Source organism: Leptosomus discolor, chromosome 10 (assembly GCF_034619465.1).
Source record: "Leptosomus discolor isolate bLepDis1 chromosome 10, bLepDis1.hap2, whole genome shotgun sequence".
NCBI lineage: Eukaryota > Metazoa > Chordata > Aves > Leptosomiformes > Leptosomidae > Leptosomus > Leptosomus discolor.
The window spans coordinates 2,292,757-2,318,766 of NC_141400.1; the positions used below are offsets into that span (position 1 = coordinate 2,292,757).

The following is a 26,010-nucleotide window of genomic DNA, read 5'->3' on the forward strand; positions in this document are numbered from 1 at the left end:
GGAGCCGGCTGGTTCACCCCCCCGAGCTGGGTCAGACCCAGCCGCCCGTCACTTTCACCACCTACAGCAGAATATATCCTTACAAGCCGAGCGACCGAGGACGATGGAGACATCAATTCCCAGCCTCCACGTGACCGCAAGGGAAACAAGGTGCTCTTGGGTATTTCTGGAGGCCTCAGCTGCCTCATTCAGCAGCATGACGCACCAAAGCACTAACTCTGCAACCGCCTTTGCCCCTGCCCACCTTCACCGGGACTCCTGCTCGCGAGCTCCACCAGCTCCACCGTCATCACAGACCTCCAGCGCACCTCGCCTACGCGGCAGCAGCGTGCCGAGATACTGCCTTCTCCTAACGTGAGCATCAGCATCCACCAACCCTGAGGGCAAAAGACCTGAAGGAAAAAAAGATCTATCCGAGCACTCAAAATCGGTATCGCTCCACACATTCCACTGCGGAGTTTGATTAAAAGTATTAATTTAATTGTACGGGACGGTCAGAGATGTTTGGAGTGCGCAGTGTGAGGGGTAGCCGTGCTTCGCAGCTGGCAACGAAGCGTTCAGCTAAATAAATGCAACAATTCCACAACTCCTGCTAAGATCCAACACATTTTCTACCTTTAACACACACACACCGGGCAGTTTGGGAAGGTATTTTTTTTTAATAAATGAAGCTTTTCTGGTAAAATTCTTGAAAAGTAAACCGACAACACTCTGCTCACGCAGCCTCACCGGACTGGCGAGTCTGCCGAAGCACGAGATCCCAGGTGATTCCCAGCTCCAGATCCAGACAGCTCCAGATCCCAGAGGCGCGTGGAGCCCCGTCGGCGCAGGTTCAGCCCCAGGAGGGCAGCTGGTAAGCGCCTGTGACATCCACCACACCAGCAATGGCCAAGCTTCAACCACCCTCCCCTCCACACTGACCTCCGAAAGAGGGTCCCATGTTTAATTTTCCTTCCTTTGAGCTCCTGCTTCCCACAGACTCCCGGGGGGTCTTGACAGATAACCCGAACCCGCTCCACGCCAAAACTGACCCACATCCGAACGCAAAGTTCCCACTTTGTTCCAAAGAAAGGCTCAATAAAAAACGAACAGAAGCGACGTGACCCCTAACTGCCCCGGAAGGCGAGGTCCCCACGCGGCCGCGCCCCCACAAAGCCCACCGGTGGAAGAGACCCGCTGCCTCCCGCCGGGACCCGCCCCCGCAGCCCGGCTCTCACTGCCACGGGGGATGGGGGCGGCCTCAGCAACGCGCGGCGGCGGCCCGAGCGGCAGGACAGGCCCTCGGGGAGGGGAGGGTGGGGGGCTCCCGGTCTCCCGCCAGGCCCCTGCAGCCCCCGCCTCGTCCGCGGCCCGGCCGAGGCAGCGGCGCCGCCCGGAAAAGGCCTTCAGCCCCCGCGTAGTGATGTCACTTCCCGAAGCTGTCGTCACAGCGCTGACGACACACACACACCCCCCCCCACTGGGCCCGGGGCACGCCGCGGCTGGGAGGCGAGCGGCCGGGGCTCCACCGCCGCACCCCTACACCCCTACACCCCTACACACACACACACACACACACCCCCCTCAGGACGCTGCCTGCGGCGTCACCAAGCCCCGCTATAGCGCCCCAGGGCACGCCCTGCCTTCACACACCGCCCCTCTAAGCACCGCCCCCGCGCGGTGCCCGCTGGGTACTGTAGTCCGCGCTCCGCCGGCGGGGGCCGGGGACTCCCGTACCCAGAGGCCCCCGCGCGGCCACCGCCTCCGCGCACAACATGGCGGCGCGGGCGGGCCGGGGCGGTGGGCTGTGAGGGGCGCGGGGGGCGGGCGGGCTGCCCCGGGGCCCGCCGGGCCGCCATGACCTACACGGCGGAGCAGCTGGATGGCGTGCGACGGTGAGCTGGGCAAGGGGAGAGGAGCGCCTGAGGGAGCAGCCGGGCCGGGCCGGGGGCCCTGACGGGCGGCGGGGGGCAGTGGGTGGCTGGTTGGGGCCTGCGGCGGTGTGACGGGGGGGGGGAGGGTAGGCCGGTGGAGATAACCTGGTGTGCGCTTCCAGAATAAAGCGGTGTCGGAACTACTATGAGATTCTGGGGGTGGAGAGGGATGCCAGCGAGGAGGACCTGAAGAAAGCCTACCGCAAACTGGCCCTGAAATTCCACCCGGACAAAAACCGCGCTCCCGGGGCAACGGAAGCTTTTAAAGGTGAGGTGGGGGCTGGCCCGGTTTGGAAAGTCCTAAAGCGAGACAGAGGCGAAGCCAGGCTGCCTCAGGCTGCTGCGCCTTGCGTAAAGGCGGCGTGCGGGCCCGGGTAGCTTGTGCTTGTCACGGGCAGAGGTGGGCATCTCCCCAAAATGCTGCAGCTGCTCGGCGGGATTTGCCTTCTAGTCTTCAAAATGCAGCTTTCCGTCAGAAGCGAAGGGAACCGTGTCCCGGGTGCCGTTCCTAGAAACGCTGCTCGAGATTCAGAACGGTGCTTGGAAATAATACCGGCCATGCAGGAGAGCGTGGTGTTGTGTAATCAATAACTGCTCTGTCTCATAAATAAATTTATATGTATATATATATATATGTACAACCATATGAAACTGGAGTCCCATACCCATGTGTCTGGACTCTTCCATAATGTGGCAACCTAAACCTGTATCAACAATGTTGGCATCTAAACTCTGACATTTTTTGCCTTTTCTGTGCTGTGCTGCAGCTGTCTGCAATAGCACTGTAAGGCAGCGCGAGGAAGGCAAGGTTGTCATTCATGGTCTTAACAGAATAAGGAGTTTTTGAAGGACTTTTCTTAATTTTTTTTGTGTGTTAGGGTTGTTATTTCTCTATGAACATGTTCACAGCCAGGTTCTGTCAAAGACCAAGGAACAAGGTGAACCACACAGATACTTCTGGGTGGTTTGACGTAAAGCGTGACGGGCTGTACAGCTTCACGAGCATCTCTGCTGACAGAAAGACTTGGAATATGGTTCTGCAATTTAATTAGTCTCTGCAGTTGTTAACTTTGTGTTAACTGTAGATGGAGGGCCACTTCTATACGAGTGCTTAGTTTGATCCAATAAAATGTTACGTGGCTGAAGTGAACTCAGTTTTACAAATATTTCAACTCTCTCTGTGTACTTGAACATTTTTGTCTTTCCCCTCGCCTCAGTGGTAGCAGGAAATAGGTTCCATCACACGTAATGCCAGTGTGGTAACTTGTTTTTTTTATAGAGGCAGTTCTTTCAAAAGTAACTCAGTCTCTGGTCAAGCACAAATCTTCTATGCCTTCTTTGCCACTCTGCTTGTAAAAGTCTGAGCTCTGGAAGTACTGGGCGGTATGCTTGTGTAACACCCTCTCAATTCCCTCTCCAGCAATAGGCAATGCTTTTGCAGTTCTGAGCAACCCTGAAAAACGATTACGATACGATGAATTCGGAAGTGACCAAGAGCACGTCAGCACTGGCCAGGCCAGGCACTATGATTACTACACAGAATTTGAAGCAGACATTACACCAGAAGAAATATTCAATGTGTTTTTTGGTGGGCACTTTCCTACAGGTCAGTATCTGTCTGCAGTGGTTTTGAAATGCAGTGGACTGCCACTAGACCATAAAGGATGTTCAGCTTCTCTTGGTACTGCTCAGGGGGTTGATTATACATCTGAAAAGAGCAAGAACTTCTTTGGATTTAGTCTTTTCTCCCTTCCTAGTTTTCTATGCCTGGAAAAGCTGTCTTAATGCACGGTTTAAGCTTCAGATTTTAGCAACCTCATTCCCCAAAACATGTTGTCAAAGCCCAACCTTGCTGTCCAGGAACGCTCCCAGGAGAGAGAGCTGCCAGTGGGGTAATGGCTGTTGCTGCTGGGGCAAGTTCCTGACCTCCCAGCCTCTCTTGAAAATGCCCAACAGTACTAGTTAGGGGTCAGAACATTTTAGTCTGGCCAGGGGTTAGGCTGTTTGATTCTCGGGTAGGCAACATCTTAATACCAGCTGTAGCTGAAGACCCGTCTTTTAGTTTGTGCTTTTATTCCCTCCAGTGTCTGAAGGCAGCAGTGGTGGGGAGGTAAAATACGGTGTGAGTGGGAAGGGATCAGAGGTGCCTTTGCTGGTGGTGGTGTTCTTGAGACGCCTTAACTGCGCTCCAGTACAGCATGGCAGCAGCTCCTGGCGGTGTGGCCCCTGTAACTGGGAAAACATAGGAGTTCATTTGGCTTGCAGCAGCTTGCTTTCTATGAAGAAATGAAAACTTCTCCCGTTAGAAAGCGATGCCTGCCAGGAAATGCTGGGTGTTAGGGGGGTGTGCAGTATCCGGTGGCGGAGCAGTGGACCCGTACCTGTCGCAGCTCCATGCATGTTTTTGGGCCAGCTTTGGCTTTTGTGTTTGTAGTCAAAACAGAACGATGCTGCAAAATTGGTGGGATACAGGTTGGGATTAAAAGTGACTCTGAAAGGTAGGGGTGAGCTCCAGGGTCCTCCTGGCGGTATCTAGCGGGTTGCTGTAGCACTCTTGTGAATGTTCTCGCCTCCACGGCGTGCTATAAAGCAACGTACACACCAGTCACTGCAGCCTGACGCCACGGATACAGGGAATTCCTTACAAGCTCCCCCTCAGCTCAGTCTGCGCGGCAGCATCTCGCAGCGCGGCACAATTCCCCGCTGAGTTTGCGAGTTTTCCTTTTCTGACTTTGCAACAAATGGCACCTGCGCGTGGCTTTTGCCTCGGCCACCAGGCAGGCTTTGCCCTCGTGGAACGCGACCGCTGCGTAGCTGCGGGTGACAGGGGTGCCTGGAGTTGAGGACAAGGAATTGAGGAGCTGCCGGAGGAATTTGGGTACTGGGCGTGGCAGGTTTAAGAGGTGGAGAGGCATGAAGGAGCAAATGGGAGTTTTTATCAAAGTGGCAAAGAGTAAGAAAATAAAACGATCATTTCATAGTAATAGGTGTTGGTAATAAAGAATAGTTTCTTCACGAAAAAAAAAGGTGTTTGAATCTGAATTTATGTCCGTTTTCCTGACCTCAAAGTGAGTTTTAAATTATGGGAAATGATCCGTTCAGGTGTTTGGCAAGTAGGCAAAGTCGACCCGCTTTCTGCTGAGCAAGGGAACCGCTCGTAAGAGCGTGTGCGGGTAGCGGATGGAAAGAGAACATCTTTGAACTGCCGTAACGGTGAGTAGGACTTGGGTGCGTGAGCTGACGTTGTGCTGAGCTGCAGCGTTGCGTCGGGGGTCCGTTCTGTGACACCTTGCTGTCACCAGGCTTTCTGGAAACCAGAGCAAGAAATGGTGGCGTTAGGGGAAACTCACTTGTTCAGCTTTTGTGAGCAGGTTTCTGGCTTTGTTTTTACGGTGCATTTTTCCTCTCTGGAAATTCAGTGGGGAAATATGAAAAGTTAAAATGTTACGTGGCGTAAGTGTAAAAGGAGGCTCTCCACGTGGCAGAGTGTTGCGGTTATAATGGGTAGAGGTTACAGGTTGAACTTCCTTCCCATAAACAATGGATTCACATGAAAGGAAAGAAACTGCTGGCAGAAATTCTTTGAGAAGCTTAGGATTTGGGAAAACTTTTCTAGGCGCCCTGCAAAAGCCGTTCTTCTCTTCCCACGCTTGCTTCTGTGTTTCCACAGCTTGATAAAATATTGTCTGAGCAGTGTTGAATGGTAGAAACAAACTTTCTTTTTCAAGAAAGAAACTTTCCTTCTTCAAGGCAGCCTTGTTTGGCTCTGTGTCGGAGCTCTCACTGCAAACACGCCGAGACCGTTGGAAGAACCTTTGAACAAGCAATGAAACAGATGCTTTGACCCAAAAGCAAAGGTTACTTTGCCCAGGTTTCTTGCAGAATTCTGTGGGAAAGTCAGAGAAAGGACAGTTATACTGTACAGAGCATAAAATAATGTGGCGTCTTTCCTGGGGCTTAAAAATAGGTTTGCGTTTCTGTTGGCGTGATAAGGCCATAAATTTCAGGTTTCCAGTACAAAGACATCCTGAATTTCAGAGGAGAGCAGTGCTGTGGTTAAGATACTCGTCTGGTGATAAAATGGGAGTTGAAGCTCCACATCAAAACAGCATATGCAATTCTTTCCTCGTTTTAGAATTTTTAAAAGTAAATCAACTACATTCAGTGTGCAAGAAAGGAAATCCTGAATTGTACTTTTTTTTTAACTTATTTTTTAAGCCTCTTACTATAAAATCATTGAGTGAAACTATGAATAGCTTGAAGGAAGAGGAATTAGAACTGAGTGTAGAAGACCATATTCAGTAATTATGGGAAGCCATAATTCCTGGCCTGAGTCCGATGAAGCAAATTAATTTTCCTGGTTAGAGCCTAAGGATGCGACACGGCCTTGCAAGTGAACGTGACAACAACAATGTTAACATATGAGGTACAGTAATCAAAATTGTAGCATGTTTCAATTAAGATGGACTTGGGGCAAACTTTACAATTTCTCTGATACATTTTTTGGAACGACCTATTATTTAAACATTTAAATCTGAGGCGTGTTGGTGCTTTTTAATCTGAGGTTTCACAGCTGTAATTCAGGCCACGTAGTATAAGCCTGGATGATCAACTCGAAACTCTGAGACATACAGGTGAGTGCCAGCAACTGGATGAAAGTCATGACCCTCTCTTGGTTTCTTGTGGCAGGAAATATCCACATGTTCTCAAACGTAGCCAGGGACGCGCACTATTATCCACGGAGGCACCGAAACGAAAGAGCGTGGACGCAGGAGCAAGAGGAGGAGGAAAACAGGCCACAGGTAGCCGGGAGGAGGGAATCTCTTGGGCTTAAACATTGCCCCAGGGGAGGGATCCACTCGCACATCTGAAGCCAGGACAGACTTCCCCTTCCTTAAATGCTCGGTGCTTGTCCTCAAGTGCTGCAGCCAAAATGGACGTTTTCAGAAGTAACTAGATTGTCTTTTATTCATCGCTATTTTTAAAAATACGTTGTGTTGATGGGGTTACAGCCCTGGAGTTTCTGTCACCGAGTGCTTGTCCGCTGCTTGTTTTTCACAGGCGCTAATGATTTGATAACCCGATACCCATTAGTCCCCGTTTGGACTGGTAATGGATGGGGAAGTACTGGCCTGTGCTCGTGGGAGTTTTAATCCTTCTGTAAATTAGCACAGGCTTCTGCCCAGGTGCTGCCCCGGCCTCTTCCCGCCCGGGGCAAGGTGGGTCTGGGACACATTTCTACCGAAACCTCCCGATGAGAGACACGAGGTGTCCTTTGTTCCTCACACACACAGACACGCACAGACACGCACAGACACGCACAGACACGCCTCCTGCCTTGGAAAAACCTTCCTCCGGGGGCAGTCTGTTAACCTAACGAGGCCGTTCTCCAAGAAAGGTGATTTTTTTTTCCCTGTGAGTCTCTTACAGTCAGGCTCTGAAAAAACCCCCGATGCAGCCCGTGGGCAGCTAAGCTAGGGCACACGAATCCCCCTCGCTACTGCATCGGGTATCCTTGTTGCTATCCGAGGGCAGAGCCTAAATAGCTGGGTATTATATTTTGCTCCTGATTAGAAAAGGCGTTTTAGGGGCCAGTTTAGAAATAAAACGAAGAGCAGAAGTAAAGATCTGTGTTTTCTCTTGGATATTTTTTCCGCCCTTTTGTTCTACTAAATTCATTCAAACAAAAACCAAGTGCCTGCATCCCGTCCCAGGTTACGCTCTGGTCTCTTAACCCTTTTACCCAGTGTCTGAACAGGGACCCAGATTGGTAGAACGCCTGTAGCAAACCTCGGGAGGTGCACGGAAAGCCGCAGGCACGGGTGGGAATTGCAGTGTGTTCATTCCTGGATTGTCAGCTGGTCGCTGACAGGTACAGTGCTGTGGGCAGCCGTCGCCTGGGGAAGGAAGCCGGAGGTGAAAGAAGTGTCATAAAAATATAATTGAAAGAAAATGGCTTTGAAGAGTTTTCTAAGATTATTGATAAAGGTCATTTTGACATTAAAATGTCGTCGCTCTCAAAGTTCAGAAGTGCTTCCTCTTTTTTCTTTTCAGTTTACATGTAATACGCTGTTGATCTACAGTAGATAGCCTGGTTTCTGGGAACAGATGCATCCTTTTCCACCTGTCTCTTTTCTTGACTACTAATTGTTGTTGTTCCTTTCAGAATTCATATTCTGCATTTATTCAGTTGATGCCAGTTTTCATAATAATCATAGTGTCGGTTATAACTCAACTGATGGCCACAAACCCGCCCTACAGCCTATTCTACAAATCGTAAGTCATTTAAAACCACGTTTTTCTGGTCTTTGGTGTTTGCAGTAAGGAGGGAGACGGAAGCCGGGCTTGATAGCAAAATGCATGTTGGTGTTCTGTTCTGCTCTTTCTAGAAAACGTTATCAATTTGTAAATAAGGAAATACCAGCAGTCTCTGTGGAGGAGCTCTCCTCGGCGTTATCGCTCTCAAGTTAACTGGTGTGCTTCATTGCACTGTGTGCTGAACAAACAGAGGCCGGAGCCAGAAAGCTTTCTCAACTGGTGTGAGCTGGTTTTGCACATACAGATACAGCGGCAGGAATGTGGGTGTAGCTCAGCTACAGCCTGATCAGCCTCTGGTCTGCCCAGCCCCCAGGGCTCTGCGGACCACTGCTGAGGTTCCCACGGAAAGCAGTTACAACATGAAGCCTGCGGTTCCCAGTGTAAACCCAAACCTGCTCTGGAGCCTGAGTTCCACTAGAAGAATTGTCAAGCTCCACAAATCATTAAAGCCTTGAAATGCCCTGGTTTAACATCTGTAAAGAAGCAGGACCCCGGGTTTGCAGCGGGCAGATGGAACTGGTCAGCTCCGGGAGCAGAAGGAATGCCACCAGACCTGCTGTAATCCGAGTTTGTGGGGCAGAGGAAAACCCACTTCTTCCTCTCAGCAGCCAGTGCTGGGAGGAGGGAAGCTCCCTAGTGAGAAAGAGCTCGGTTCAGTCACCTTCGCTGGCTCTTACCGAGATGGGAGTGGGAGTCAGGAGGTTTTGGAGAACGTGCTGCACATGGCAGTAGCTCCAAACACTTGCCTTGCTCCCTTCTAGGAGCAAAACTACTCGGGTTTAGGCCCACATCCTCTCCACTGCCACAGCCTCACAGCCTTGACTTTTCTTACCACAAGATGTCAGTGTGTAGACCTAGCATAAGAACAGGAGGTTGGTTGTTTTCTGGGTGGGTTGTTGGTGGTTTTTTTTTCCAGAGGGTGTTTTTGCTATCTGCCAGTCCCATGTGAAGCCTCCCACACTGTCCCCGGAGCAGATAATCTCTCCTGCTTTTCTTCACTACCTCCCCTTCTCCTGTTGATTTGAGATAATCAGGCCTGAGCCTGGTACACAGTTAAGTTGCTTCTCAAAATCGTATCCTTAAAAAAACTTAACAGCCTAGAAACCAAAAGAAATTGTGTCTATAAAGAGAGCGTACGCCTCTGAGACAGCGAGAGAGAAGGAACAGAGGAGCCCAGGAAACAGAAGGGGCAAACTGGATTCCATTGAGTAGAGTGTAACCGCTGTGGTTTGGCCGCCTGCCTCTTTCTCTGGGCAGTGGTTTGAAAAAAAAAGCCTGGGTGTCTTTGCTCGAAAAAGGAGATTCAGCGTCAGAGCATAGTGGAATCCAGCGGCTGTGTCAGAGCGGCTGATTCTACCTGCAGGATCTTCTTCGGGACATTCCGTGCCACACTTTGCTCACTGATGAGTATAAAACCCTAAAGGAAGGTGTAACTAGAATCTCCCCAGAGAATTTTTATTTCTACTAAAGCATCCAGAAATTGGGAAAATCCAGATCCAGTTGCACTGTGCCCTAAGCAATAGTAGGGACGTATGCCTTTCCTGTAATCTCTACGTTTCTTATCAATTCCCACGGGTTTCTGGACCTAGCTTGCCAGAAATTACTAGTAAACAGAAGAAAGTGTGTGGAGCTTCTGTTCACAGATAAGATTTGCTCTTATGTTTTGGAAGTTCCTTGACTGAGCTGTTGAGAGCAGAGTATTTGGAAGGAATGGTGTCAGCTTGGATTCAGTTCTTTGCAGATATCTCCCAATATTAGCTATTTTCCTGTGTATTTTTTAGGGGGGGGGGGGGGGGGGGCGGGGGTGAATTCTGTTTGCAGCGCACAGCTTGCTGTGCCTCAGGCTTGTAATTTCCTTACCGGATGGCTGAGGGAGCTGTGGTCCTGCAGGAGGTAACTAAAGAGGTTGTAAATACAATACTGTCCTCTGGAAATGCTAACGTGGAGAAACATCTCTTGGTTTCTTTATATTTGAGCTGCTAAAAAGTCTGTTTTCTCATGATGTTTTCACAGGTCCATAGGCCACGTTGTTAGTAGAGAAACAGAGAACTTGCAGGTGCCTTACTATGTCGATAAAAACTTTGAAAAGAATTATCAAGGAGCAGAACTTCAAGAGCTAGAGAAAACGGTTGAAAAAGATTACATAGACTATATTCAGACCAGCTGCTGGAAGGAGAAGCAGCAAAGTAAGTTATTTTCGTTACGCGTGTGTGCCCTACAAGCCCTCAGCAGTCGCGTGGTGGCTACGCTTCACAAAGCACTGCCATTTTTAGCCTCATTTTCCGATGCTTAGAACATCTCAAACCTTGCACTGATGTTTCTCACATCTGCTCTTAACACTGGATTTGCTGTTCTTGAGGGTCTGTCCGAATTCATTGCAGGTGATTCTGAGAGAGAAGTGGAAAGTAGATTTCACCATTTGAGACATTTTTTTCCACTCGGTTTCTATGCTCGAATTACTCCGAGTGATGCTTTAAATGTACAATCCACCACGTTTGTCTGGCTCTGACAGATTGTTAGGGCTAGGGAAGATCTTGAGACATCCCCTATCCCACGTTTCCTTTGCTGGAGCAGAATCATTTTTGCTTCAGCTGGCTCCACGAGAAGATCTAACCTTTCCTTCAGAAGGGGAGCCCGTGGCCTGTTGGGGTGCTTTCGGTCATCTCGCAGCGGGCTCTGTTACTGCTATCAGTTTTCAAACCGAGTGTCTGTGCTCGGTTTGTGTGCTTATTTGCATTTTCTATCTTTAGGTGAGTTTGAGCTCGTGTTTTTCACCAGAGTCAAGATGGTCTTTTAAAAAACCAGAATGGCGTGCAGAAAGGGCGTTCAGAATCGTTACCCTCACGTCGGTCCGAAGCCGATCAGTGCCCGTGTAAAGGGATGCGTTTTAACCCCAGAGTTTGTCATGCCTGTTCATTACTGCTCATGTGGCTCACTGAAAACAGAGCTGAGCCCTGCTTCTTCGGGAACTGTACGAAGTAACGGAAAGCAAATTACCAGCACTGGCTGGAGCTGGGATGTCGTGGCTGATTTTTTTTTTTTTTCCAGCCAAAGAGCTCACCGCCTTCACAGGAGTAAACACGGAAGGACAACTGGAAGAAGTTGTTTCTGTGTAAATGTTTAATAGGAGCAGGCAGGCTGCTTTCACCTGCTCATTAAATTGCTCCGTGTGAAACAGTCCTGGGCACGCTACTGAAAAGTGACTTTGCACTTGTTTACGGTTTCTTTCCGATGGCGTCCTTACGTGAGCACACGCTTTGCCTCAACAAGGCCTGTTTAATCCTGTGCCGGAGGTAGCAGTCGTGTTGCTGACTCCCAGCTATTTACAGGTTTTTGATGGGAAGGGTTGTTTTGTTTTCATCCAGACATTGTTTTGGTTTATTTTACATAAAAGTTGCCAGTCTTGCTTTTGAAGAGAAATATACAGATGTAGGCTTTGAAGTTAGAAAAAGAACCCGTAATATAAGACCATAAAAATCCCAAACAATCCCTTCATTTTTGGTGTGACTTGAGATCTCTTGACTTGAGATCTTTGAGCATCTATGGCTGGCAGCAGCAGCCTCTAGGTATAATGTGGCTGTTAATGACCGTAAATGTAGGCTTCTTGCATAGGCTTGCTGTCGGGGTGGAATTACTTCTTCCAGGAAGATCCTTTTCGTTGACCTTGTGCAACTGGAAGTTGCCCTATTGTCCCTTCCACGGAGACCTTGAGCCAAGGAGTGCCGTGCCCCAAAACGGGCAGCGGGGTCTGCAAGTCTGTGAGAGACTGCTGCTCAGAGAGGGGAGATGATCCCGCACGGATCCCGCCAAGGGACGCCTGCAAAACAGCGCTCCTCGGGAGCGTCCAGAGACTTCAGCAGGCACCCCTCTGCGGATGGACTTACAAGCTCCCCAGTGAGCAGCAGACTGAGGAGACCACTGTCATTAAAAAAGAACCTTTTCAGTATGATTACTGTCCAGGCCAGCGAGCAGGTAATGAGCACGGCTGAGACTGTGCTGCCTTGAGCACAGCGAGTTTGTGAAAACAAACAAGGCAGAGTGCTGGGGGAAAGTTCTCTGGAGGTGCTGACAGTTCTCGGTCAGCTGCTGCTTCATAGCTTGGGTCTATTAATTCTCGTTCAAGCGTTTGACTTCGTGCAGTCCGCTTTTTTTTGTCAGTTGACTGTCTATTAATAGTAAGTTTGTTTTGTTTACTGGAGGCGCGTTTCTCTTTAGCACCAGCAAAACGGACATGGGTTGGGTAGAAACAGTGTGATTTTTAAAGCTTTTGATCTTATGACTTGAGAAGCGTGACCTGGTGTCCAGCTGCCTTCATGAACACCTCCGAACTAACTGCTGTATCGGCATCTTGTCCAGGCAGTCACTTCTGCAGTGCTGCAGCAGACAGTCTTCCTCCCTTCACAGCAGAACAGCGTGTACAAGCTGCGGCCGCGGTGGGGTTTGCTCTCCTGACATCTTTGGTGCAGTGAAGTACAAAGGTTTTTACAGGAGGTTGTTCAGCTGGGATAGCACAATTGGAAAGTAAGACTGCAAAGAGCTCCGAGTTGTAGAGAATTAGAGGGAGGCAACTGAAAGCAGGGAACAGGGATATGTAGTTGGAATTCAGTACTTTGGGGCTTCCTTAAAAAGTTGAAGGGAGCAACTCTTGTGTAAAAGATTGAAAACCACGATAAGCAGACGTGACAGAATGAATGTTGTCAAAAGTGCGAGCATTTGCCATGAATAATTTTGCCCAGTTGGGTAAATGTAAACTGAGATTCTTCACTGCAGAACTCCAGGGACTCTGGACTCGGAGACAATTACCCGAGTCTCGTTTTGCTGAAGGCTTGTCAAGGCTCTGTGCCCAGCACCACTCGAGTGGCATTTCAGTCATAAAACCTGAAAATTGATTCCTGATCTAATCATGCTTCGTGCTTGTCAGTTTATAAAGCTCTTGCATAAATAGATGGAGGGTTAAATGGCTTTAAATTTCAGTGGGACGGGGGGGGGCAGAGGACGTAAGGCATGAAAGGACCTATTGAAGTTCTTTCCTCGCTGAATAATTTTGTAAAGCGGGGGGCTCGTAAGGTGTATAAAAGCTCTTTGAAAAATTGAGTGTCATCAGGTAGCCTGTGCTTAGGGAAATTTTGACCTTTTCAGAAACAAATTACTGCTGTTCTCTTAGGTGCATCTAATCCTGGATCTAAATTACTCTTCAGGGAGAAAGCTAAATTAAGACTTCCTTTGCTAATCAGCAAAAGAAACTTCTCTGAATTACTCGGGGGGGGAAATAATTTAAACAATGGGATTATTTCAGTTTCATGTTGCTTTTGAGAAGAAAGGGGAAAATACGCACAGGACCTTTGGGGTTGTTGTTAATGAAAGGGCGCAGAAGCCTTTCAGAGAAGTCCCCCAGCTAGCTGTTCGCCTTCCTGTCACCAGTAACAAAAAAAAAACCCCAAATTAAAAGGATTTATAATGGCTTCTGGGCAAACCTCTGGCCAGACAGTTTGAATTCTGAGAACTGCAACATCAAAAAAGAAATTATCTGTACCTTAAAGTATATATTTGGGTGGGTGCTGCGGGCCCTTGCAGCACGGATCTGCCCCGAGAGCCGCGCTTCCGTGGCAGGGGCGCACGTCTGGCAGCGCCTGCTTAGCTTGGAGGCTGCGGGCAGCTGGCCCGGCCCCAGGAGCAGCAGTGGTGGGGCTCCCTTTGCTGCGGGTGGTCGCTTAAATCCCGCTGGGGGATGGTGGAGGAGCCCCCTCCGCCAGCCCGTGCCTGGGGAGACCCGCGGGGGGACGCGCGGCGAGGTGAGGTCCGGTTCGGGCGCAGGGAGCGGTGGAGCAGAGCAAAGGGCACCCTACCAGCCCCTTTTTGTGCACTGCTAGGTGAAATGTATACTTGTATTTTAAGGCAATCACCTCTTCTTTAGCTCATTAATATCATTTTAAATCTTACGTGACTTCTAAGCTATCCTTTTATGGTTTGTGTTTTCTCTGTAGACAGCAATAATCAGTCTTTTGTTTTGGTTATTGTCCTGCTAGCGCACTGACAGAGAGGTTTGTTGCAACTATTCGAGTTTTCAAGCAATTAAGAAAGTACTTTTTCTTAAGTAGCTAGCCTGGTTAAACCTGATGGCCTGTCTAAAGAAAGCTGTTACTATGCCCAGTCTCGCTGAAACAAGGTGAATTAAAAAAACCCAAACGTGCCACCAGGATTCCAAAGCACTGAGAAACAGTTATTTCAGGTAGGCTCGCGGCTTTATCCTAATATGTATTTTTATTTTTTTAATTTTTTTTTCATCTTTCAGAGTCTGATTTGTCAAATTTGGCCAAGCTCTACAGAGATGAGCGGTTAAAGCAGAAAGCAGAATCGCTGAAACTTGAGCACTGTGAGAAGCTCTCCAGTCTGATCGGAATGCACAAAGGGGGCTGACCAAGACACACTCGTTCTGTAGTTTTATTTATTGCTGGTTTAACTTATGTTTTTATTTTCCTTTGTATAAAAAGGGAAGGAGCCTACTGTAAAGAGTCTGAATATTCGATTCCTTCTGCCTGTAGTGCAGAGATGAGCCAACACAAGCTGCAGAGCTCGTGTTTGCTGTAACATAGACTGTACACTACTGGGTTCCAAGGACCAGTGGCACTTTGTAAATTAATTCCCTGGGAAACGCTGTTAGTTTGGAACTTGTCTCCATCAGTAGTTTGTCTGCCACCCAAACAGCACGTACTGCCCAGGAGAGCAGACACGTGTCTTCGCTTTCTGTGCTTCCTACGGCCCTGCAGTTCCCTCGGCCGCCCGGCCGGCGTGTTCTCGGCGTTAGGTGCGCTGGCCTTGCCGTGCCGATGCCAGCGGGCGTCCTTGCTTCTGCAGCGGATTGCGGTGAGAATGGAGATGGAAGGCGGCCTGTTTCCTGCTGGAGTGCAGTGCTCAATGCCGAAGAGTCAAGGACCTGCTTCAGGGGAGCACCTGAGCAGGCTCCCTGCTCTCCCTGCTGCCAAAGGGACGTAACCCCGTGCTGGTCGGACTGGAGGGCCGTGTCCGTTCTGTTCCGGGGGGGGGGGGGGGGACAGCACGCTGAGATGCCAACAGCAACATCAAACAAGAAGATGAATTGCACCAGTTCCAATGTCTGCCAACTGTGTTTCTCATGTTTTCAGTGGCACATTTTTAAGCTGGCTGTTTTAATTCTGATTTTTATCTGCAAACTCTTCTCCGGCTGTTACAGGGGTCCTGCTTTATCTGGTACAGTTTTGATGTAGCATATTTTTACTCTGTTGAGCAGTTATGAATGTTCCGCTGTAGAGACTAGTATCGCAAAGAAAAAGATCCGTGTAGTAGTGTCCTGTTTTCTCTTGATCCTCCTTTACAGAACCAGGCCCTTAAAGGCCGGTTGAGGATGGCTTGTGCTCAGCAGCAGCAGAGAGCAGTGTCACCCCGGTTGAGCATCGTTAACCTCCTGAGGCAGTCCCTCTGGTGGGTGCCGCGGGTGTGTACCACCCCGTGGAGTGAGCTGTCTCCTGAGGAGGGACATCTCCGAGCGGAACAGGCAGCAGAGATGCCGGATTCTGCCCGCCCTCCCTGCTGGGGGACTCGGCACAGCCGCAGCAGAGGCCGTGCTCGCCCCGCTGACGGGGATCTACCTGTTTATTAAAACTGAACTAGTCTCTGTTGTTGCCCCCAGTCCTAAAACTCGCTACGAGGAGCACCAGATGCCATAGATGGCCTTGACTTAAACCTGGGAAGCAGAGGGCTCAAACGTTTGAGAAATGCCAGAATTAAAATTGCCTCTGAAGCTCAGACTTGGAGTCTCCACGTGCCGGGGCGTTACGGGGCGGTTGTAGCCCTGCCCGTGCGCTGAGGGTGTCCCGGGGGTGCGGTGCTGGTACTGAGAGCAGGGCCTGGGCCCAGAACGTGTCCTCTTGGTGTCCCTGTCCCCTCCGTTACAGCGGTGGGAGGTTGGGCACCAAGCAGAGCTGGGAGCTGCAGGAAAGCAGCTTTCCTGGTGGTCTGCACCAGAGGAGGGGTGTTTGTCCTGGGTTTGGAGACTCGGTGCGTCTGCAGAGGAGACATAGCATCCCGTAGACGATGAGGCCGTTGCAACTAAAAGCAGTATTGCTGCTAGGAAGTGATGGTGTGTTAAAAAAATTGAAACGACGACCTAGTGACTCCTTCAGATTGCATTTTCATGTTAGCGTTTGTTCCCCGTTGGGAAACTTCGTAGGAGTGCCTGGGGAAGGTACCAGAGTTTGTCCGCCACTCGGGATGGGAAGAGTGCCAGTAAAAAAGGCATTTAGAGGGCGTTGTTGTGGAACGTCTTTAGCGTGAGAGTCTGTATGGGCAAAAGCGTGTGATTATTCCAGACTGATAATGCGGCTGGCAGCAGGGCAGGCAGCCTTAATTCTGGTACTTCCCAGTTTTGAGCACATGGTAGGAGCGTGTACAACAAGCAAAATTCTTTCCGTGTTGCTTTTTATAAAATAGTTTGTAGAATATATTTGAAATACGTTCAAGTGGTTGGACTTTGTTCCAGGTTTGGTACCTTCCCTGTCATTCCTGTTTGACCCCCGTGGCTATAAAGTGATACATAGGGGGAGACCAAACAGGACGGCTTTACTGGACCCGTGATATCCTGTACGGAGGTTGAATTCATATGTAGTATTTTGCACTCAAAATAGATTGCACCTTTCATCCAAAGATCTCAAAGTGCTTTATGGAGGTGGGAGACCTCCGGTGAGAAGCACAATAATTTTAAGAGCCCTCTGCAAGTAGGGAAAAGGCCAGGATGGAGCGGAAGATGAGGCTGGAAGGTAAAAATATTTCAAAAAGCAATAAGATGTTCTTTGTTTGTAATCACAGTCAAGGGTGTTACGGGTGGCTGTTTGCGTGCTGGTGTTGTACGCTGTGAATAAAGGGCGTTTGGCTCTAAAATGTCGTCAGTGATCAACACGGGAGCTTTTTGTAAAGCGCTGGCATCCTGCTCAGTAAGGAAAGAAGGGAAAATCTTAATCTCGCGCCCCTGGCTGTTGAAATGCCTCGCTGCCGTTAACGAAAGGTCCCTTGCCAAACTGCGGCTGACTTCTCTGATTATTTCTTGGGTCTCTGAAGGGGGAAAGCGCTGTTCTCCGGCGGCCTGCTTCGCCTGGAGCAGCAGCCAGCGCTGCTGGCCGCCCCGGGGTGCTCCCGCTCCTCGGGGCCTGCCAGGGGCTTGCAAAGGGGGTTGCATAGATGGGGTGGGGTTTGGGGTTTGTTTTTTTTTGTTTTTTTTTTTTTAAATGAAAGACTTGACGTTCCTGTGCCTGTCTGGCCCGTTGGTACAAAGCCTGCCTGAAACAAGAGCGAGCCGTGCCCTCCGGGAGGTCGCTCCCCGCGAAATGGCGGCGCGGCAGCACCGGCGGGGGCGGGCAAGGGGCTGACCGCCATCCCCGCGGCGACAGCCCGCCCCAGGAGCCCGGGAGAGCCGCGGCTGTTCCGCGGGGTCTCGGCGGAGGCCGGGCCCGGCCCTTCCCCGGCCTGCGGAGCCTCGGCCCCTTTAAGCCGGCGGCGGCGGGGTGTGTGTGGGGGGGTAGGCCCGGCGGCCGCCATTTGCCGCGGGGGTGCGGGAGATGGCGGCGGGCGCTGAGGCCTCGGGCCGCCGCCGGCCGCGGCACCGAGGGAGCCGTAGGCGGCCCCCCAGCCACCGCCGGGGCCGGGATCGGGGTCGGTGCGGTGTGGGGGGGGGGCACTGTCTCCCCTCCCTGCCTGAGGAGGGGCTGCTGCTCCGCGGGCGGCGCCTCGAGGGGGTGCCCGCCCGGAGCAGGGCCGGGCCGGGCCGGGCCGGGCCCTGCGTGTCATGGCCGCGAAGTAGCGCGGCCGTGGCCGGCAGGAGGCCCCCGGGCCCGCGCCCTGAGCTCTGGCGCTTCATGCCGTTGTCTCGGCAGCTCGGAGCTTCTCGGTGGCTTCCGACGGGCAGCCCCGGGCACCGGCTCGGGCATCGCCCCGGTGGCACGGCCGTGGGGCGGGGAGGAGAGCCCTTGCACAGCCCCAGAGGTGGATCGGTTTGCAGGCTTGGGCCAGCCGGGCTGTTCGTATCTGCCCTGGGCTCATGCGTCCAACCCGAAGTGCTTGAGACTGGTTAGAGCTGCGGGTGTGTGTTTGGATGCCTGGTTCCTTTCCGAACCCCAGAGGCAGCTTCGAAAGCCTCTGCCAAGCTGGGCCAGTGTTTCCTGCTCCTCTGGAGTTGCGAAAAGGAGCTCCAGCGTGGGAGAGGCACGTCCTGCTTTCAGCAGCTGCTGGCAGCCTTCGTCTTGCCCCTCGTTGGCTGTCCTTCAAGCTTGCCAGCCTGGGGAGGTGAGCACACACAGAGCTGGCACAAAAAAAGGTAATAAGCAAATGCGATGGTAAGCGTACAGGCAGTACCATGCTGGCTTAAACATAAAATTAAATCAGTATTTAATTAGCAAGTCTGGCTCAGCCTGGGTCCACCCATTGGTTGTTCTGTAACGTGTTTGTGCCTAGCGGGCTGCTCCCACACACCCCCCGAGCTGCTCCGGGTGCTGGAAAATGACTTAACCTAAAAGGGTTGTATTGCGGTTGGTAGGAGGATCCTGGGGATCTCCGCCGTGCCCTGCTCTCTCGTTCCCGTTCAGAAGTCACGAGCCACACCAGGGAGTGAGGGGATGCACCCAAGGACCAGGAGGAGGAGATGCAGGCGCTGGAGCGCGGCTCTTGCCCAACGGGTTGCTGGTGGCCTCGGGCTGCAGCGGGGGCGGTGAGGCAGGAACGCCCAGCCGGTTCCCTCTGTGCTTCACCAACACACCCGGACGGGTTGGTTGTGGCAGCCCTGGGGGTGGTGGAAGAATCCAGCCAAGCCGGCAGTCCTTGCTGCAACCCGGCCGTGCTTTCCCATAGAGCCGGCCCCACGGAGTAGGGAGCGTGTGGGGCTGTTCCGTCTCCCGCAGCACTGAGAGCCGGTGCCGGGGGAGCGGATCAGCGCCGGGGCGTGCGGTGGTGCTTCCCAGCCTCCGGCATTGCCATGCCCCTCGTCGAGGCTGTTGACGCCCAGACCGCTTCGGTTTCGGCAGGACCCGGCTGTCAGAGTGAAAGATGCAGCAGCAAGAATTGTGCTGGGAAGGTGGAAGGTGGCTCTGTGAATCGTTGCCCTAAACCTGCCTCGCACCCGCTGCCGGGACAGCAGGACCTGGGGCAGTAGCACAAGGACCTTTCCCTTGGTGCCCAGGGAGAGCCGCAGTGATCCTCCCTCCCACTAGGTTGATTATTTTCCCTTCTCTGGAGCTTCACCAGCTCCCGCAGCCCACGTTCCCCTTCTGCCTTCCCTGCCCTTCCTCCTCGCCCCCAGCAGTGGTGCCCCGGCTGCACCGAAGGCATCGGCAGGGCGTCCCGGGGAGGCTCAGCAGGACACGGGTGACCCCGGGGCTGGACCAACCTCCCTTTCCCCCCACCTACCAGTGGCCCTGGGACGCTGGGCACAACCCTTGGCGGAGGAGAGGGAAGGAAAGAGCGCATTTCCCTCTGGGATCTGGACTGGCAGGGGACTGAGGGGTCAGCTCGGCCCGAGGGGAACTGCATCCCACCCCGTCGTGGCTCTGTGCATCCCCCCCCACCCTGGCACTGCAGATCCAGCAGCAGGTGGGGGCTGCAGCCACGTCCCTGCGGTGCTCCCGGCTGCGCTGTGCCGGGCCTGGAGCCAGCAGTGACTCCGCAGGCGCCCGCCGGGCTGCCCCGTGCCACCAGCCGGGCTCCGGGGTGCTCCGGACCAGCCCCAGGCTGAGACCTGGACCCCCCCTCGCATGGAGACCGTAGGGTGGCTGCAGCACCCAAGCAGCGGCCCGAGGTTTTGGGGTGCAGCGTGCCATCCTGGGACCTCCACCGCTGGCAACCGCGTCCCACCGGCTCCCTGCGAAGCCGGGCCGTGGGGCTTCGGGGCTTTGAAATCCCCCGCGCGCACGAGGCCGCCGCGCCAGCGCGTGCTGCCCGCGGCGGGTCTCCTCCGCTCCCCGCGGGCGCCAGTGCCGCCTGCAAGCGCGGCCCTGCTCAGCAGCGAAGGGTTAAGCACCAGGGAAGCTTTCCTCTCCTCCTGCCCCTTGCCAAGGTTTAAATTTAGTCCCTGCGTGAACCCAGATGACTTGGGCATCGGGTTGCTGCGGGGCTGGCAGCGCCGGGGAGCACCTGCTGCTGCCGCTTCGCTGCGAAAACCCCCTGAAAGCTGGACGGAGCTCCGCTGGCAGCGGTCAGGGCCGGCGAGCTGCGGAGACCCTCGTGCCGTGCCGGGCACCACGACTGCTTGCTTTGGGGGTGTCGTGTCCCCCCCCCCCCCCCGAAAAAGGCAATAGTAGCCATCCATCGTTCGGCTCGTGTGAGTCCTGGAGGTGCTCGGTGCCCTGTTTGATTTCAAGCCTTGAGTTTGCTCCTGGCCGCTTGCAGTTAGTTTTGGAGGCGCTGCTGCTTGGGGCAGGGTGATTTGGGGGGGAGCCCCCCCCCCCCCCCAGGATGGCGACACGCCGTCCCTGCAGCGAGGTGGGCGGAGGTGCCAGGAAAGGCGCCACGGTAGGGATGGAGCGGCAGCCCGGGGCTCGGCCGTGCCCTCTGCACCAGGGACGGGCCCTCCCCAGAGGGGTCTGCGGGTCCCCAGCCCCGGGGCAGCCCAGCCCGCTGCCCTGTGGTGCGCGGGGATGCCCTGGCGCCTCACCTGCGGGTTTGGGGAGCAGTGGTGTGGGGTGAGGGGGCAGGGGGCAGCGCTGGCCGCCCCCCCCCCCCCCCCCCCCAGCAGACCCCTAAGGCCGGGGGTGGCGGTGGCATCCTCGCAATGCGCTTGGCATCACCTCCCCCAGGCTGGCGCTCGCTGACGTCCATGTGATCAAGGGGCTGCTCCGTCCCGCCGCTGGGTCCAGCCGCCGTGACGGCGAGGGAGCCAGAAGGTTGAGCCGGCGTCCTCGGCGGAGGGTCCCCGGCGCTGAGGAGGGTCCCCCGACACCGGCTGGCACCCTCCGGCGTCGTCCCTACCGTCATGCCCCGCGGGAAGAGGGACCCCGTCCTGCTCTCCCGTGCCGAGCTGCCCGGCACCGACAGCGAGGGTCCCCGCAGCGGTGGCGAAGGCCGGCGGTCCACGTCGGAGGAGGAGGGCCACCTCCCCAGCCTCCCCCGCGACGACCTCACCAAGAGCATGTCGGGCTCCTCCGTCTCCTCCTACCACTCTGCCCTGTGCTCGGAGGGGACGGAGACCTTCAAGGACTGCCTGGAGTTTCTGGATGAGGAGGGGACGCCCCCCCGGGACGCGGGGCAGCGGGGCAGCCGTGCCGAGGGGGCTGCCCCGGGGTGCTGGGCTCCAGCGGGGGCCCCCAGCGTCCCCCCGCGGCCCGGCCCCCTCGCCCGCCCGCAGCAGGCTCAGCTGTCCGTCGCGGCTAAGAATAGCCCAGTGCCGGGGCAGGGGGGCAGGATGGGTCCCCTCGGCAGGGACCGGCTGCCTGCCACCAGTGCCACCACCACCGGCGGGGAGCTGGCTCTGCCCCGGCAGCCCGGGGGGATGCTCGGCGGGGCGCCCAGCGATTCGGACGAGGCGGATGGCGAGGTGCGGGCCCTGACGGCCAGGGCTTTCCACAGCCTCTCAGGTCCCCCCGGCGCCCGCCTCGACATGTGCAGCTCCCACACCTCCTCCAGCCTCTCCAACTCGCTGTCGGAGGATGGCGGGCGGCCGCGGCGGTGGCCGGGGGCCAGCAGTGAGCCTCGGGGCACGGTGGCAGCCCTCCACGGCAGGGTGGGCTGGCCCTTGCCCGCCGGCGTGGATGGGGAGCTGCTGGGCTTGCTGGGGAAGGAACAGTTCGAGTGCGTGGACGTGGAGCTGGAGAACGGGGAGGCCAGGAAGGGCCACTGCAAGAAAAGGACTGTCCCCAAGCGCCAGATCCTGCTGAAGAGGAAGGAGAGGAAGGAGACGGGTTTCGGCCCCTGGGGGGACAGCCCGGCCCCCCAACCCCTGCCCCCCACCAGGAAGGAGCCCCTCAGCAAGGGCAGGGCCGTCGGAGAGGACTTCAGGCTCAACTACAAGCAGTTCATGAAGACGGCTTCCCTGGACGCCGATGCCAGCAAAACCAGAGCAGCCTCTTCCCTGGTGAAAAACGTCCTCGCCAAGAAAATGCAGTACGAGCAGAGGATCAAGATGGAGCAGAAGGGGCTGTGGGGCAGCTCGACCTCCTCAGGGCCGTCTTCTGCTGGCACCGACCTGCTGGGGGACGGCCTGGAGGGCAAATCCAGCTCACTCTCCCGCTCGGACTGCAGCTTCTCAGCTGAGGACCTGCGGGGCAGCGGGGTGCCGGCGGCTGCGGTGGGCATGGTGGCCGTGGGGGACGACAGCACCACCCATCCTGCCAAGGGGGTGGTCCTGAGCGAGGCGACGAGGGAGAGCGTCTGCAAGCTGAAGAAGACCTTCAACGAACTCAACGAGAGGATGAAGTATCAGGAGGTGCTGGAAGGCCACCAGCTGCCCGGTGCTGCCGAGGAGCCGGCGTCAGAGAGGACCAGCTACCGGCGTGCTCGTGCCTTGTTCGAAGCCCACCCTGGGGTGGGGAAGGCGCTGGACGTTGCCCCCAGATTTGAGAGAGCGCCGAAGCCGTGGCCCAGCTTGAAGCAGCGAGCCATCCGCCCCAGCCACCCCCAAACCCTCCCCTCGGAGGCCGACGGCGTGGCGCTCCCCGCCGCGCCACCACGCCGCCTCTTCACCTCCCGAGCGCAGGAGGTGAGGCTGGTGCCGCGGACCCAGCAAGAAGAGAAGCCACCAGCAGTGCCCCGCCATCCTCCCGGCTCCAGCACCCCGGCCCGGGGGTCCCCACCGGCTGCCCCCCCCAAGCCAGAAGAGAAGGGGAAGGGACGCGTCCCGCAGCCCCGGGACGTGCGGAAGCTGGTGAAGAGCAGCTACAGCCTCTGCTTCGGGACTGCCGGCGCATCCCGTGCCACCGCGGCACCGGCAAGCGGCGGGGAGCTGGCCCCAGCCGCCCCGCTTGTCATCCACTGCACCTCAGTCCGCCGCCGGGAGCCCGCGGCGGAGCCGGGCGATGAGGAGGTGCCGGCAGCTGCCGGCCAAGAGCCAACCCCGGCCTGTGCCGAGGGCCCCGCGAAGCTCGCCGGCAGCCGGCCCTCACCCACCCAGGGCTCCCCCGTCCACATCACAAGGGTCCAGGCCACGCGGAGGGGGGCAGCCACCGCAGAGGAGCCACCGGCATCCCCCCCGCACCGGGAGCGGAGCGAGCTCAGGGTGCCGCCGCGGGCGCCAGCGGCCGAGGGGGTGCCACACGTGGAGACCCACCTCCACGTCCTGGTGGGACGGCGGTCCCCGGCACCGGCAGCCGGGGAGGGCTCCCAGGCTCAGAGCAGCGCGGTGCTGCGGACAGAGAAGACCGTCCTGCTCCCGCCGCCGCGGCCGAGTCCCACGGAGGGAAAGGAGGGACGCGGCCACGGCGGCACCGGAGGGCTCCATGCCGCCAAGGGGCCCGAGTCAACGGTGCAGCAGCATGGTGGCAGTGACAGCGGGGACTCCCAAGCCAGACCCCCATCCGGCGGCAGCGCCAGCCCGCAGCCTGTGAAACCGGCAGCAAGAACCGTGCCAGAGCCGCCCGCGAGCGAGCGGAGGCAGAAGCAGCCAGGCAGCCGGCTGGTGTCGGCGGGGAGCAGCAGCTCTGCTGGCAGCACCGGCCCCGCTACCCCGTTTCAAGCTGGGGAGGGTGGTGAAGGTCCCTCTGGCCAGCTGCTGGAGCAGAGGGAGACTTGGGAGCGTTTACCGAAGTGGCCGGCAGCCACCGAGCCGTTCCTTCCCGCTGCCCCGGCTGAGAACTCCAACTACTTAGCAATCCCTGTGAAAGCCCCCAAATCCTCTCCGATGCCAAAGCTGCCCTCGGTCCCCAACCCCGTCAGTGTGTCCTTTGGGACACCCTTGGTCCCCAACCCAGCCAGCGCATCCTTCGGGACCCCCTTGGTCCCCAACCCAGCCAGCTCATCCATCAGGTCCCCCTTGGTCCCCAGCCCGACCAGTGCATCCTTCGGGACCCCCTTGGTCCCCAACCCAGCCAGCGCATCCTTCGGGACCCCCTTGGTCACCAACCCAGCCAGCTCATCCATCAGGACCCCTTTGGTCCCCAGCCCAGCCAGTGTATCCTTTGGGACCCCCTCGGTTCCCAACATGACCAACTCATCCTTTGGCTACCCATCAGCCTCCAGCCTGGCCAGCACATCATTTGGGACCCCCTTGTTCTCCAATCCCACCAACAAGTCTTTTGGGACCCCCTTGATCCCCTACCCAGCCAGTGCATCCTTTGGGACCCCCCTGGTCCCTAATCCATCCAGTGTATCCTTTGGGACCCCCTTGGTCCCCAATGCATCCAGCATATCGTTTGGGACCCCATCGGTCCCTAATCTGGCCAACTCATCAGTTGGGATCCCCTTGGTCCCCAATCCATCCAGTGTATCCTTTGGGACCCCCTTGGTCCCCAATGCATCCAGCACATCCTTTGGGACCCCCTCAGTCCCTAATCCGGACAACTCATCAGTTGGGATCCCCTTGGTCCCCAACCCAGCCAGCTCATCCTTTGGATCCCCTTTGGTCCCCAACCCAGCCGTTGCTCCACTGGGGACCGGTGTGTATCCCCTGCCCAGTGGGGAAACACCCTGGAGCAAACCTGGCCCCGAGCCCCCCCTGCCTCTCCCCCCCAAGGGCCTGGCTGCTGCAGAGCGCCCGGTGCCGCTGCCCCCCGCCCAGCCCCAGCCTCGCCTCGAGGACGCTCCCCATTTCCTAAGGAGGACCGACGGCGCCTCGCCGAGCAGTAAGAGCACGCCAAGCCCCACCAAGCCCTTTGCCCCCCACCTGCCCGCACACCGGAGGATTCTCGTTGATCCTGACAGTGGGAAATGCTACTACATGGAGCCACCGCGGCAACCGCAGCTGAAAACCCTCTATGACCCCGAGAGCGGGCAGTACCTGGAGGTGCTCATCCCACCGGTGGCGTCGCACGCTGGGCTCTACCAGGCTCCTTTCAACCCCCTGGTCATGGCCCCGGGGGTCTATGGCCCACCTTACATGCCCTATGGTGGCTTCCCAGGGCTGCCGGCACCCCCTCCACCCTCTGCCCCCTCTCCAGCACACCCTGACCTGCCTGCTGCCGAAAACCCCAGCTTCTCTGGGACCTTCAGCTCTGCTCCCAAGGGCGAGGGACCACCCGCTGCTGGAGCTCCCGACTGCGGGTACCTGGAGAGCCTGTACTACATCCCCACGGGGATGCGGGCCAGCCCCGGCCCCGGCCCCGGCCAGCCCCCTGCCCGCGCCAGCCCTGCGGGGCCCGAAAAGGGACCCCTGCTCCAGATGTGACAGTCCTCGACCAGGGACTCACCGTGTGGGATGTCCCTTCCTGAATGGCCAGGCTTTAACCCCAAAGTCAGCATCGCCCCTGGCACAAGAGAGACCCCCCCCCCCTGCCCACGGCTGAGCTGGCGGAGCACCGAGGGGTGAGGGGCACCGGCTGGGCCTCACCGGCTCCTCATGGGAATGGGGACATAAAGGGTGTTTTCCAGTGTGAGCACTTCGCAGCCCCAGAGGTGCCTGAAGTTGGGGGCCCCGACCAGCAAAGGTGCCGTCCCGAGGGTGACCCGGGCTGGCTGGCACAGGAGGGCGATGGCCTGGCCACGGCCAGCCCCCTGCAGCCATGGCTGCGGCATGGACTCCCTAAAACAGTAATAAAAATGCTGAGATAGCATTAAAACCTGCATATTCACCCGGTGTTTGTGCAGTCTGTAGGGGGGGGGGGGCGGGGGGGGGGAG

At 55.9% G+C, this 26,010-nt stretch overlaps 2 protein-coding genes across 3 annotated transcripts; both read left to right on the forward strand.

The window, feature by feature from the left end:
• Positions 1 to 1,827: 1,827 nt before the first annotated feature.
• DNAJC18 (DnaJ heat shock protein family (Hsp40) member C18) lies at positions 1,828 to 14,741 on the forward strand. 2 transcript variants are annotated; one of them, XM_086471154.1, is made up of 7 exons: positions 1,828 to 1,874; positions 2,036 to 2,181; positions 3,334 to 3,519; positions 6,603 to 6,715; positions 8,080 to 8,189; positions 10,245 to 10,417; positions 14,524 to 14,741. In XM_086471154.1, the coding sequence occupies exons 1-7, from the start codon at positions 1,837 to 1,839 to the stop codon at positions 14,646 to 14,648; spliced, it is 891 nt and encodes a 296-aa protein (XP_086327280.1). In that variant the 5' UTR covers positions 1,828 to 1,836; the 3' UTR covers positions 14,649 to 14,741. The 2 variants fall into 2 exon arrangements, with proteins under 2 accessions (XP_086327280.1, XP_086327282.1); XM_086471156.1 differs by lacking the exon at positions 14,524 to 14,741 and adding an exon at positions 11,280 to 11,434.
• A 6,478-nt stretch (positions 14,742 to 21,219) lies between these two features.
• PROB1 (proline rich basic protein 1) lies at positions 21,220 to 25,560 on the forward strand. The gene has a single exon (XM_086471238.1). The coding sequence runs from the start codon at positions 21,220 to 21,222 to the stop codon at positions 25,558 to 25,560; it is 4,341 nt and encodes a 1,446-aa protein (XP_086327364.1).
• The last annotated feature ends 450 nt before the right edge of the window (positions 25,561 to 26,010 follow it).

Bases quoted from the DNA above. Each gene is read 5' to 3' on its own strand.
- PROB1 (XM_086471238.1), top strand. From the start codon at position 21,220: ATGCCCCGCGGGAAGAGGGACCCCGTCCTGCTCTCCCGTGCCGAGCTG.
- DNAJC18 (XM_086471154.1), top strand. From the start codon at position 1,837: ATGACCTACACGGCGGAGCAGCTGGATGGCGTGCGACG. The intron at 8,190-10,244 runs GTAAGTCATTTA...ATGTTTTCACAG, and splicing joins TACAGCCTATTCTACAAATC to GTCCATAGGCCACGTTGTTA. The intron at 10,418-14,523 runs GTAAGTTATTTT...TTCATCTTTCAG, and splicing joins CTGGAAGGAGAAGCAGCAAA to AGTCTGATTTGTCAAATTTG.